The 13,430-nt window shown below is 33.7% G+C and overlaps 1 protein-coding gene across 3 annotated transcripts; it reads right to left on the bottom strand.

Moving 5' to 3' along the window:
- Positions 1 to 292: 292 nt before the first annotated feature.
- On the bottom strand, positions 293 to 12,650 carry LOC126715650 (uncharacterized). 3 transcript variants are annotated; one of them, XM_050416369.1, is made up of 2 exons: positions 12,454 to 12,650; positions 293 to 710 (listed from the first exon to the last, which is right to left on the bottom strand). In XM_050416369.1, exons 1-2 carry the CDS (start codon positions 12,563 to 12,565, stop codon positions 466 to 468), a joined length of 357 nt encoding a protein of 118 aa, XP_050272326.1. In that variant the 5' UTR covers positions 12,566 to 12,650; the 3' UTR covers positions 293 to 465. The 3 variants fall into 3 exon arrangements, with proteins under 3 accessions (XP_050272326.1, XP_050272328.1, XP_050272325.1); XM_050416371.1 differs by lacking the exon at positions 12,454 to 12,650 and adding an exon at positions 846 to 1,010; XM_050416368.1 differs by lacking the exon at positions 293 to 710 and adding an exon at positions 11,884 to 12,304 and having other exon boundaries at positions 12,454 to 12,620.
- Between the last annotated feature and the right edge of the window lie 780 nt (positions 12,651 to 13,430).

The raw sequence follows: 13,430 nt of genomic DNA on the forward strand, positions 1-13,430 counted from the left end.
GTATCAAGAAATAATTAGTGTTTTTTCATTTGTTGCTATTTTGTTAAAATGAAATCGATGCTCGTTTGTTAAAACGTTATTAGGTTTTGGCTTGCGTTGAATGATAGCTTTTGTTGAATGATAGTTTTTTAAGCATCGAAGCTATCTTATGAAGCTAGCATAAGATGTAGAATTTTCCTTTTAGAATAGGGTGTGTTTAGAGATTATTGACAACAAGCTCTTTATCTACTCATCTCACATGAGTGCAGATGTGTGATTAGGAGCCTGTAATAATTAAAGAGAAACAAGGATGAAAGAAATATCGTCTGTAACTGTTTGTTATTTTCTTGACTTGTAATTTAAAGAGATAACAGAGAAACGTTGGGGATCTAGCAAGATTCAAACACTCTAGTCCTTAAATTGATCTAAATATGCTTTCCCCAAGCTTAAACCTTAAATTGATGTCTTACATATTCACCAAGACAGTCAAAAGAAGAAAACAGAAATGACCAATCCCAACACAACATGCCTAAGTGCCACCAAAAACAGGGAAGAGGATTTTAGTAAAAGGGAGTTTGCCGCACTCCGGTTGTTACGTGAATTACGAGGGCGAAGGTTAGCGGTACCCCCATTAACTGTTTTTGCCTTCTGTGAAATCCTTAAATGATGACCTCCACGGTTTGCCTCATATGTTCTTTGATCATCTTCTCTGCTTTGTATGTCATATAAATCTGCATACAAATGAAATATAATAAGACATGGATTGAGATCCTTTAAAACTCTCATGGATATTTTTTATAATCCTAACCCTTCATGATTAAATGAATGATTTAGACATATAAAGACAACCGGAAATGCTTGCTTACGCTTAAGCTGTTTTTCGGGCTTGCAAGACGAGTTATCTGCAGTGCATGCTGAAGAAGAAGAAAGAACTTTGATGGACACAATGAGGAAGAGCCATATTAGTAACTCTCTCTTCATGCTTTTTTTTTTTTTTTCCTCGAGCTACTCTTGGATGGTGATGGGAGTAGAGGGATGAGGAAAGGGATTTTATAATGGAGTTTTTTTTCAAGGTTTGTGTGGTGATTAAAGCTGGTAATAGTAAGATAAAATTGTGCCAAAACACATGGGAATCCATTTGCCAAATTAAAGCCATAATTCAGTGATCAACAAGTGAGTATTCTTTTGATTCTATCTTTTCACCGTTGTTCTCCCTGTCGGCCGGTGAACGCCACTTCCTTTTGAAAATGCTAGTAGGAAAAAGAAAAAAGGGAATGAATAAAGAGGCTGATATTCCAAGGATTGTTATATGTGTTTTTTTTTTTTTTACCTGAAAGAAGACCAAGTAGATGCTATGTCATATCTTTTCTTTCCGCCTTGAGAGTGTGTAAACCTTACATATTATGATAAAGATGATGCATATATCAAATGTACAAGGTAGGTTTTTCTTTGAACTATGATTGTTTGGTTGCTCTGATTTTTTTTTTTTTTTTTTTTATCAACTAAGGATACATTTGTTTTAACTTTAAATGTTCTCCTACAGAAACTTAATAGCTTACTATTTTGGAAACTAAATACCATGGATTTGTCGTTTATCTTTAATTTAATAATAGTTGAGATTCTTCTTATTTTTGCCATGTGAATTGAAAATTAAAGGGCAACTCCTTTATAAATCTCTTAATTTAGATATTGGTATTCATGGTTAAACCTCTACTAAGATAGTGAGTTCCAGTTAAATCAACTAGTAAAATTTCTGATAGTTGTACAAGAGATTTGGAGTTCAATTCCCGCCTACACCAAAAACTGATTGATGTCTTGGTCTGATAAGAAAGAGTTATCATCAAGAGCGAACGCTATAAAAACTCTCCAAAAAAAATATTTCTAAAAAAGAGTGGGTTCCAATTAGCTTTGATAGTTGAATAAGAGATTTGAGGCTCCAAAAATTGATTGATGTCTTTGTTTGATGATAAAAAACTATTATTAGGAGTGGATGTTATAAGTTAAAACTCTCTTAAAAAAAAAAGGAAAAAAAAAGAAAGAAAGAAAGATGCAAATAATCATGATACTCAATTCTCATAACTGATGGCGCCATCAATGGCTAGTTACTGGTAGCCAACGTGATCAAATTTTTGTTGTCATAATATATATTTTGAAAACCATCAAATATTGGCGAATCTAAGTTTACCTTATGAGTACAATTGGTCTCTTAAGTTTTAAAAATGAGTGGTATTAATCTTTCTGTTTAATATCGTTCATGGTGTTGCTTATGTAGTAAACGGAATAATGACCTGATAGATTTTTTAATGTTTTAATGAAAAATTACAAGAAGTATTTTACATGTTAAAAGCAAACTGACCCGGTTTCAAATCAAATCTAAAATTACTCTGAAACTCACAATCTGAATCTGAAATGCACAAGAGAGAGACGGGGAGAGAGTGATTGAAAGGACCCTAGCTGTAGATGCTGCGACGCCTGCAAGCAACGGTGGCCTCCTCCCTCCAAGCAACGTGTCCTTTTCAGTCATTAGTGTGTCATTGAGCTCGCACAGCCACTGATACCTTGCTGCTTCTCCTCCTCTCTTCAGAAAGCCATAGACAAGTCACAATACTTTGGAAAGTTTATAATCAGTTAATCACCACTTATATCCACGTTGATTAAATAGAAGCCACAATACTGTAGCGCGGTATCAATTGACTCTTTATTTACATGCATTTTGTTAACGTGTGCCTTAAAAGACACATAATAATTTCCTTTTTTGGAAAAAATATTTTTAAGATTTGAAAAAGTATTGACAACTTTTTCAATTACTGAAAAAATATTTTTAAAAATAAATAGCTTAATGTCATGGCTCCTCTCCCTTTCACTCTATCGTCCTCCTTGTCTTCATCCCCGAACAGGTTACAATAGCAGAATATATCTTTTATTAACATTTATTTTCAAATTTTGTTTTTATTGCTTCCAGTATTGATATAATTAATTAGTTTCCTCTTGTTACTGCAGGGAAGAAATGCCATTGCTTTTGGACGCTAAACTTGCTGCTCAAGTACTGAGCTTGATCATCCTCATCATCCCTCTCATCCTTGCACTACGCAAGTTCACAACTAACAACACTGGTAGTGGTACCCAAACGCTTCCTGACGGCGACAGCGCTACCATCAGCAGCGGCCAAGACAATATCCAACTCGTAGCTCTGAACGTCTCCCCTGCCTGATGAGACTGCAATATACTATATTACCATGTAGGTTTCATCGTTACAGCTTGTTTTGGAGAAAATCACCTTCATGCTTTAAGTTGGTTAGTTAATTAGTTTGAATTACGTGAAATAAACTGTCTATACGAGGCTTGCAGTTTGCTGCTTGTTCTGTATTATTTTCATATTTTGTTCATTTCCTTTTCTTTCTTTTTTTTTTTTTGGGATTAATTCTGCTATGTTTTGTAATATGCTCCGTTTGATTGAATAATGAAAAGGTGATTTTACTCCAAACCTTCCTGGTTGTGTATATTTCTCATTGTTTTTGTGCAAGTCGTGCACTGGGTTTACTCCAAAACTTGCTTCTTTTGGTTTTTTGGTGCAGAGAAACGTGCTGAGGTTTATGACACTGAATTCCTTCTTAATTCATTTTCTATTAATTAGATTTTTTTTTTCTTTAAAAAAAAAAGTGTGGATTTGGGCTTTTTCTTTCTGTTGAACGTTTGGGAAGTTTTCATGCCGGAAATTGATTTGGGCCTCCAAATCCTTAACTACCATTTTGGGCTGTCAAAAAATCAAAATAAAGATACGGAATTGGATGGATCTATATGAAAGCCCCAAATCAAAATGGAAAGGAGAGTCCCCAAAAAAAAAAAACATGGAAAGGAGAGGTCACTTTTTTCAATTTTCGTTTTTGGCATGGTTCTCAGTTGTTTCCCTAATTGCCAATCAGCAATTATGATTTATGCATATCCAATTGCTCTATCGGATAATTATTAGAGAGAAAAAAAAAAGTGCTCATTAGAATGAATTTTTTTTTTTTTTTGACAGGCTCTTTGGGATGACGGGTTGTCTTTTGGATAGGTTTGCCTTGCCCATTTGGCATCTACTCTTATCTTTGATTACTCTTTTGGGATGATGGAGTAATGTTATTATATGTATAAACTATTTTACAACATTTTTACAAATAATTAATGTGGCAAATTTTTATTGTTTTTTATTTGAGCCCACTACTAACATCATATTTTCACTTATCAATAACCAATCACTATGTCAACAATTTATAAAATAGTTTGTGACTTTAGACTTTCCTTAACTATGTCGTAGGAACGAATTTGGTACCAAATGCCAGATTTGGGTGGTGGACAAAATAAAATACAATACAAGTTCATAAAAGTGGGGAAGTGATGGATTTAATGCCTGGCCCACAAACAGAAAATCCATTTCCAAAATTTTGGGTTGAACTGAACAAAAGAAGATTCATTAGCCCAAAAAATTATCATGTCTTATAAATTATTTTTTGACCCAACTAGTAGATTAGGTGTAGAGGGTATATAGGGTAGGATTTGGATTGAGTCTAGTACCAGTTATTGTTGAGCCTGACGTGAATTTAGGCTGGATTGGGTCTTAATTAGGGATTGTACAAACTGGGACTGGCCCAAGGGGGGCAATTTTTAACATTGTTCGATTTTCAAATTTATGTGAAATTATGAAAGACAACTTTAACTGATTGAAAGCCATGCATTGAACAATTTTGGCCATGAAATGATGAATTATAGTATAATTTTACTGAGAAATAATGAATATAAATTGAATAGAAGCCAAACTACAAGTGGTAATTAGATAAGGAATAGTAGAAAGTAGAAACATGACTTCTAAAACCCAATAAAGATCGATAGAATATGAAGGCAAGGTAGATATAATAAGAAAGCAATGACCAACAAAAAGAATATTGGAGAAGAACCTATCACATAAACAATAAAAAATAAAAAAAATGAATCACATAAGCTCATGAATAGACACATAGACAAAAACCATGGCGGAGCCAGGAATTTGTATTTGGGAGGCCATATATAAAAAAAAAATTGTGTATGAAATGTAAAATAGTAATGTACAATACTTCATAATTGAATATATATAAACAAAAGTATATTTAATTAAAATTAAACAATCATTCAAATGTCAATACTTAAAAAAAATATAAACAACAACAACTAAATACATGTGTATATTTTGTTTATAATATATTGATTATTATAATAATAAATAATATATTATAAGGAATTTAATAAAGAAAAAAAATTAAAACAAAGAAAATATAAATACTTGGAAAGTGTTAAAAACTTATGGGTCAGTTGGTCTTAGGGGCATAGATAGAGCACTGCACATTGCACAAGCACGGAAACTTCACAAATTAAGTCATAAATTGAGGGGCATGGAAATGAGTCACACAATGACAATGGGAGAAAAATCACTATTTCTTGTCTAAATTTGAACAAATAGTACTGTAAAACTTTTACTTTTAGACTGATAACAAAGCTTTGATTGAATGTCAATTTAAGAGTGTTCAACAATCTTAAGACCCTTGGAATTTTTTATGACAAACCAAAAAAAAATAAAAACATTAAACAACATCAGAAAAATATTACTAAGTTATAAGCTTAATAGACAATTATAGATTACAAAACTTTTTTGTCTCATGATCCAAATAGTATGAAATTGGTGTCATTGAAAATTAAATTTTAATAACTTCGTAACAGTATTAAGATCACCTACAATGGAGATTAAGAAGACCACCATTTGATAATGATAAGTGATTATACTGAGAGAAAAAAGATAACGTTTAGAATACGTGTCAACAAATGAAAAAAAAAAAAAATCTTAATAACCATTAAAACATGCTAAATGTCATACTTAATTTAATTTAATTTATAAGTTAAGTTAAGTCGGGTGGGTCAAGTGAAATTTCATTAATTTGCCACCCACTTTAACCCATTTGATCAACCAACCCATGGCCTTTTCGGTCAAGTCGAACAACTAGGCAATTTTCTTAAAGTTACATTGAAGTTTTGAATTTACGTTGATGGTCACTCTTTAATAACCAAATCAAAATCAGTAAATCTAAAGTTACCATAATTTTTACAAAATATTTCACAAGAATTAAGATGAAAAATTGTGAATAATAGATAATAAAATGGTATCAATAATAAGATCAAATAAAAATTAATAAAAATCCATCAACTCAAATAAGAACTATTGTAACATTCTAGCATTGTTGAATCAAAACAATTCATGTGATACAAAAAGGAGTGTCAAAATAACTAAATAATAATATGGGTAAAATATGAGAAATTATTAAGTTCATCGAAGGACAACTGAAATGGTCATTTTTAATCCTTCCAACTAGTAATATAATACTATTTATGCAAATGTGACATCACCTGGTAATTTTTTTATTTATTTATTAAAAAATTGACTCACACATCTGTATATATGATATCATTTCATTGATTGGAAGAACCATTTCAGCTGATCTCGCGGTGGACTTAATAATTTTCATAAAATAATGTTAAAACTTCTAATTTGGACCAATGACAGCTAAGTTCAAGACATTTCAAATGTGACAAACTTGTTCATAAACTATTACTCATAACAGTTACTCATTTTTCTCCACTCGATAATTTAGGGATAATTAGTTTTCTTGCTATGGATAACAATATTTATCCCAAAAAAAAAACTAGATAAAATGAAGGAGCCACACGTGTGTTGACAGGTGGCTAACTATAGAAGCTCTATCCACGCCTTAAAACTCTCATGTTTCCTTCCATTTTACAGATGGGGGACATGTGGCAAGTAACAAATCTAACGGTAGAAAATAAAACATGTTACAAAATATTTTTTATTCTTAATTGCCCGCACCTTTCAGCAATCTCCTTACAAACCCACTGGGGCCACCACTTATGCAACAACGACTTTGAGCAAACAGGATGGAGCCATTGGAGATGATGGGTCTTACAACGACTTTGCAGCAAATAGGACAGAGCCATCGGAAACGAAGGCAAAGGTGCAAGACCTGCCTTTCCGTCGATTGAAAAACATAAACTTTTATTGATGGTGGGATTTATCTATGAATTCCTATGCCTGAAACTCACATCAAATCTGATCTAATTCTCCAAAGCCACCATCTATAAAAATAAAAAGCACTATCAACCCATCAACCACCCATAATGCATACTCATTCTACCCATATTCACAAATCTAAAGAAACCAAACCCACATTTAAAAAACCCAGCCTCTGCTGTCGAACCAAACGGCCCAACTTATCTAGTTTCGCTCCATCGCAAGCTCATCGGAGGACCTCTGTTTCGTGCGCCACTGCCAGACCTAGCTAGCCTCGACGGCGTCAACGCTCTAGCCACAACACTCACTGCCACATCAGTCCCAACTATCACAGTTTCTTTGGTGTGTCCCTCGTAGTCACACGCAACCAAACTGCAATGAAAAATTTCCAGCATGTTTTGAACTGAACACCTTTGATGTTCAGACCATGAGAGTGTTGACGAGAGAAAGAGGAAAAGAAGGGAAAATGAGACAAAAAATTGAGAGAATGACATGGCATATTTTTAGCCTTTAGATTGTTTATCTGCCACGTGTCCTTCATCTATATTAAAATGGGAGAGAATGAAATAGAATTTTTAAAACTCGTTTTTGGGGTTTTTCATATAATGACATAGACAGAGTTTTCCACGTGGATATCGAGTTTATAAAACTCGCTTTACAAAATCGAGTTTTAAAAACTCGATTTATGTTTAACATTTTTTTTAAAACCCCCCTTCTAAAACCAAGTTTCAGAAACATGTTTTTGACCACTTAAAACCTATTTACACTCTTAGACACTCTACACTCTCACTCTCAAACACACCGCCCTCTTAAACTCACTCACTCTAAACTTTCAAAATCACTCACTCTCACACCCAAATCAGCTACCTTGTTCTCTCAATCTCCACGAGCTCTCTTCTACTTTGTTTTCTTCATCTCGCTTGCTAAGTATCAATTCTCCGTTCCTCTTTTGCTAAATTTATGTTATAGATTTGGGCTTTTTGCATGGTGGGTTACACATTGTTAGAAATCTAAATGTTAGAACTTTTTTTGACTGAAGGACTTGTTGCTGCTATTGTTTTTGTTTCTAGGTTGTGGATTTACTTGGGTTTTCAGTTGCTTTTGATACATGCCCATTGGGGTTTTGTTTAAAATTGCTTTATATTTGTAGACATAGATGTCATTGAAATCATAATTTCATTTTTTCTTTTTTTTGGTGGGATTGAGAATAAATGGATAAAGGAGTTTTCTTTATTTTGTTTCTCATTCAAGAATCAAGATTGTGTTTATGGGCTTTCAATAAAAATTCAAATTTTAATTTTCTTTAGTGATAAAAAGCTTAATGGGTATTACTTGCTATGTGTGTTGTTGGATGGCCATATAGGAATAAGAAAAAGGTGAAATAAGAGGATATTCACCATAGTTAGTATGTGAAATTTCCCAATAAAGCATGGCTTAAGTTGATTCAAGGAGATGTAAAAACCTATGTGGAGGGAGGACACAGAATTGCTCTTTCAATGTTTCATTTCAAAGTTTTTGTGTTTTCGTATTCATTCTTTTAATGCTCACTCACACGCGCATTGGAGAGAGAGAGAGAGAGAGAGAGAGAGAGAGAGAGAGAGAGAGAGAGAGAGAGAGAGAGAGAGAGAGAGTACTGTGGAAATGGATTTGGATGGAGATTGATAATGCAGGGGGGGACAGAGAGTTAAAAAGGGTGACAAGTTTTTCCTTATAATAAAAAAAAAAGGGTCACATCAAAAAAAAAAAAAAAAAAAGTGACTTTAAAAGGAAAAATTTGGGCATGGTTTTTATAACAATTGACGATAGGTCTCTTTTTATGGGCCAAATGTGAGCAATGGGCATGCGAGCTTTGAGATATGGATCTGGTGGGGTAATTCTGATTCTCACACACATAAAAAATATCAATTATTATAAAATAAAATAAAATAAAAAGTGACTTTCTAATACATGAAGCAACTGTTGGTATTGGTTCAGTTCAGGTGAGGTTGTGAAAGAAGAACAAAGGATGTTGTTGATAAGGTCAAATGGGGTTCTTAATCTTTGCTTATGTAGTACTAGTCTTGTGCTTAAATCTTTCCTTTCAAGCAAAAAGAAATAAAAATAAAATGAATTGAGTTAAGTTGTTGTAGGTGGCTGCATTATTTATCTCTTAGCCAAAAAAAAAAAAAAAAAAAAAAATTGATTCATTTTGCTTGACCCCAATAAAATGAATGAGGAAAAAGAACTAGCTAGGTCATGCAAGCTGGTCATGGGATACATCATACAGCCTATGGTTGATCTAGCTTGGTATGAGTGTAATCATTCTTTATTATGTGCTTTCTAATTATGTCACATATTATAATAACAAAGATTGATCTATGTGATAATTGGTTGCCAACCAACTTTCTAGGATCTTTGTTCTTTTTTTTGAGAAGAAATGCACAACAATAGTGCTGGTGTATATTTTTGCACAAGTATTGTAGTATAATAGATGCATAAGCTAATACGAGTGATTGGGGTTAGTTGGCACAATTTGGGGCTTATGCTATTTTACATCTACTTATATGAATACTCTAACAATGTGGGAGGTTAGGCTTATAATCCAAAAAGAATACAAACAACCTAAGGACCATGGCTAAGCATAGTGATCAAAATTTTTTACCGAGGACCCTAATTGAGCATAATGGCCAAATAGCCTAGTATAGAAAATTTTAACTTATAACACAATCTCATGAGATATCTTCCTCTCGGTGGCTGTTTAGCTAGCAACCCAATGGTAATAAGCTATTAATTGAGAAAGCAATTATAATAATTTAAAAATTGAGAACTTAAGGGATTTGTGTACAATTAGGCAACCACTCCAAAAATCAAGGAGAGCTTGACATTGCATCATGAAAGTTGTCCTAAGGATTGAGGTTACTCAAATACATGTGTCAAGTAAAAATTGACAGTAATTGTCAAAATGCAAGTATAAATAGAGACTATATAAGCAGGAGGAACAAGATTCATGTTAAGGTCTTAGATGGATTGGTTTGATTAATGGTGGAAATTGTTGTGGTTGTTTAGAGGGAATCTGACCTCAAGAATAGCTATTGGGGTAGAGTAAGAGAATTAAGATGTTACAGTAAGAAATTAGAATGCCATGTAGTAGAGAGTGATTTGCAAGATAGGTAGATTATTAACATGGAAATCAGCTAAATAGCAGGAAACAAGCCTTTATATGACTGGCATTTGTCAAGATAGGTAGATTATTGTTGACTCATGATTGAATTTTGTTATCTTATTTGATGCATCATGATTAATTTGAGGTAGTTGATGGTACTAGAATAAAATTTTGGTTGGATGTTTGGTGCGGCTGCTATTTCTTATTATGCCTTCTTCTTCTTTTTATTTTATTGTATTTTTTATATTTCCTGCTAGAAGAGTTCTGATTATACACTGTGTTTGAATGTCTAGTCCATGTCTTCTGCAATTGCATTAGATTGAACTTCCTGTTTTTCTCTAAATAACTGTTGATCTTACTTTTTTTTTTTTTAGTAATTATTGTAAATCTCTCTCGTAATCGAATGAACCCATGTATCTTTGGGATTCTAGCTGTTCTGTTTACTTTGCATGATTGCATTTGTATATCACATGTGTTGCCAATTTGGTGTTGACAATCTATGTCAGACTATATGATGAGAAAATTGAAGAATGCTAATCAATAATGATTACAATGTCTTAACTCTTAACTCTTAGGCTTCTCTACTAGGGGATCTTTTTCTAAACCTCCAATTGAGTCTTTGTAATTAGTACTGTTTACAGAGTCTTGGTAGTTTGCTGGATTTTTCATTCTTCTGATATGCTTCCATCTATTTAATTCAATTGCACAACTTATTAATATTTTACCAAAAGGATTCTCAAAAAAAAAAAAAGTTTCGAACCACAAATCTTCGCACCACATTAATATTCCTGTGAGTTTAAACTCTGAGTCTTGACTATTGAATTCTTGAGAAATTACATCTTAGTATTCAGTAGGCCCTAAGAAATGAGTTTTAAAAGTCTTGGGAGTTTAATGTAAGTTTAATGGGGAGAAAACAACACGTGACCATTTTGGTAGGTGTTACTGTGTTAGCCTTTTGAGATACAATAGACATGGCTTTATGTGGTGGCCTTGTACCAATGCCAACCACACAAATCTATGTGCATGAAGGAGGCATATCATGGGCTGGGCTGAGAAATGACTTTGAGATGTTGGGGGCAACAGCAGGTTATGCTACCCCTTTGTGGTGCATTTCTATTCAGCTTGGCTGAATTTGTGGCTTGGCGGTGGTTTTGTGCTTGTGTTGGACACATGGTTATGACGGCGTGACCTAACAGATTGCAGGCTAATGTGTGTGCTTTGGTAGCATGTGCAGCGATGTGCCATGGTAGCTCACACGGGCTTAGCTATGGGTAGGCTGATGTGCAGTGGGTGTGCTGCCTATGTGCAGAGCAGGGTTGGGGTGTCGATGCAATTGGAATGTTTGGTTAATATGAGAAAAACAAGGTTAAGTTGTGGCTTGCTTGACAAAGCATGATTGGACTGTATCAAGAAATAATTAGTTTCATTTGTTGCTATTTTGTTAAAATGAAATCGATGCTCCTTTGTTAAAACGTTTTTAGGTTGTGGCTTGCGTTGAATGATAGTTTTTTAAGCATCGAAGCTATCTTATGAAGCTAGCATAAGATGTAGGATTTTCCTTTTAGAATAGGGTGGGTTTAGAGATTATTGACAACAAACTCTTTTATCTACTCATCTCACATGTGTGCAGATGTGTGATTAGGAGCCTGTAATAATTAAAGAGAAACAAGGATGAAAGGAATATCGTTTGTAACTGTTTGTTATTTTCTTGACTTGTAAGTTAAAGAGATAACAGAGAAAGGTTGGGGATCTAGCAAGACTCAAAACACTCTAGTCCTTAAATTGATCTAAATATGCTTTCCCCAAGCTTAAACCTTAAACTGATGTCTTACATATTCACCAAGACAGTCAAAAGAAGAAAACAGAAATGACCAATCCCAACACAACATGCCTAAGTGCCACCGAAAACAGGGAAGAGGATTTTAGTAAAAGGGAGTTTGCCGTACTCCGGTTGTTACGTGAATTACGAGGGCGAACGTTAGCGGTACCCCCATAAACTGTTTTTGCCTTCTGTGAAATCCTTAGATGATGACCTCCACGGTTTGCCTCATATGTTCTTTGATCATCTTCTCTGCTTTGTATGTCATATAAATCTGCATACAAATGAAATATAATAAGACATGGATTGAGATCCTTTAAAACTCTAAGAATAACTCCGCCATGGATATTTTTTATAATCCTAACCATTCATGATTAAATGAATGATTTAGACATATAAAGACAACCGGAAATGCTTGCTTACGCTTAAGCTTTTTTTGGAGCTTGCAAGACGAGTTATCTGCAGTGCATGCTGAAGAAGAGAGAACATTGAGGGACACAATGAGGAAGAGCCATATTAGTAACTCTATCTTCATGCTTTTGAAATTTTTTTTTTTTCCTCGAGCTACTCTTGGATGATGATGGGAGTAGAGGGATGAGGAAAGGGATTTTATAATGGAGTTTTTTTTCAAGGTTTGTGTCGTGATTAAAGCTGGCAATAGTAAGATAAAATTGTGCCAAAACACATGGGAATCCATTTGCCAAATTAAAGCCATGTTCAGTGATCAACAAGTGAGTATTCTTTTGATTCTATCTTTTCACCGTTGTTCTCCCTGTCGGCCGGTGAACGCCGCTTCTTTTTGAAAATGCTAGTAGGAAAAAAAAAAGGGAAAGAATATTAAAGAGGCTGATATTCCACGGATTGTTATATGTGTTTTTTTTTCCTGAAAGAAGATCAAGTAGATGCTATGCCATATCTTTTCTTTCCGCCTTGAGAGTGTGTAAGCCTTACGTATTATGACAAAGATGATGCATATCAAATGTACGAGGTAGGTTTTTCTTTGAACTAAGATTGTTTTGTTGCTCTGATTTTTTTTTTTTTTTTAATCAGCTAAGGATACATTTGTTTTAACTTTAAATGTTCTCCTACAGAAACTAAATACCTTACTATTTTGGAAACTAAATACCTTGGATTTGTCATTTATCTTTAATTTAATAATAGTTGAGATTCTTCTTATTTTTGCCTTGTGAATTGAAAATTAAATGACAACTCTATTATAAATCTCTTAATTTAGCTATTGGTATTCATGGTTAAACCTCTGCTAAGATAGTAGGTTCCAGTTAACTCAACTGGTAAAATCTCTGATGGTTGTATAAGAGATCTAGAGTTCAATCTTTGCTTACACCAAAAACTGATTGATGTCTTAGTCTGATAGTAAAGAGTTATCCTCAAGGGCGGAC

Source organism: Quercus robur, chromosome 2 (genome assembly GCF_932294415.1).
Source record: "Quercus robur chromosome 2, dhQueRobu3.1, whole genome shotgun sequence".
In the NCBI taxonomy this organism is placed as follows: Eukaryota; Viridiplantae; Streptophyta; class Magnoliopsida; order Fagales; family Fagaceae; genus Quercus; species Quercus robur.

What these genes read in the sequence shown, in the direction of transcription:
- LOC126715650 (XM_050416371.1), bottom strand. Translation starts at nt 960, where the DNA reads ATGAAGAGAGAGTTACTAATATGGCTCTTCCTCATTGTGTCCATCAAA. An exon ending in GCCCGAAAAACAGCTTAAGC is followed by an intron (nt 711 to 845) that starts GTAAGCAAGCAT and finishes ATTTGTATGCAG; the next exon opens with ATTTATATGACATACAAAGC.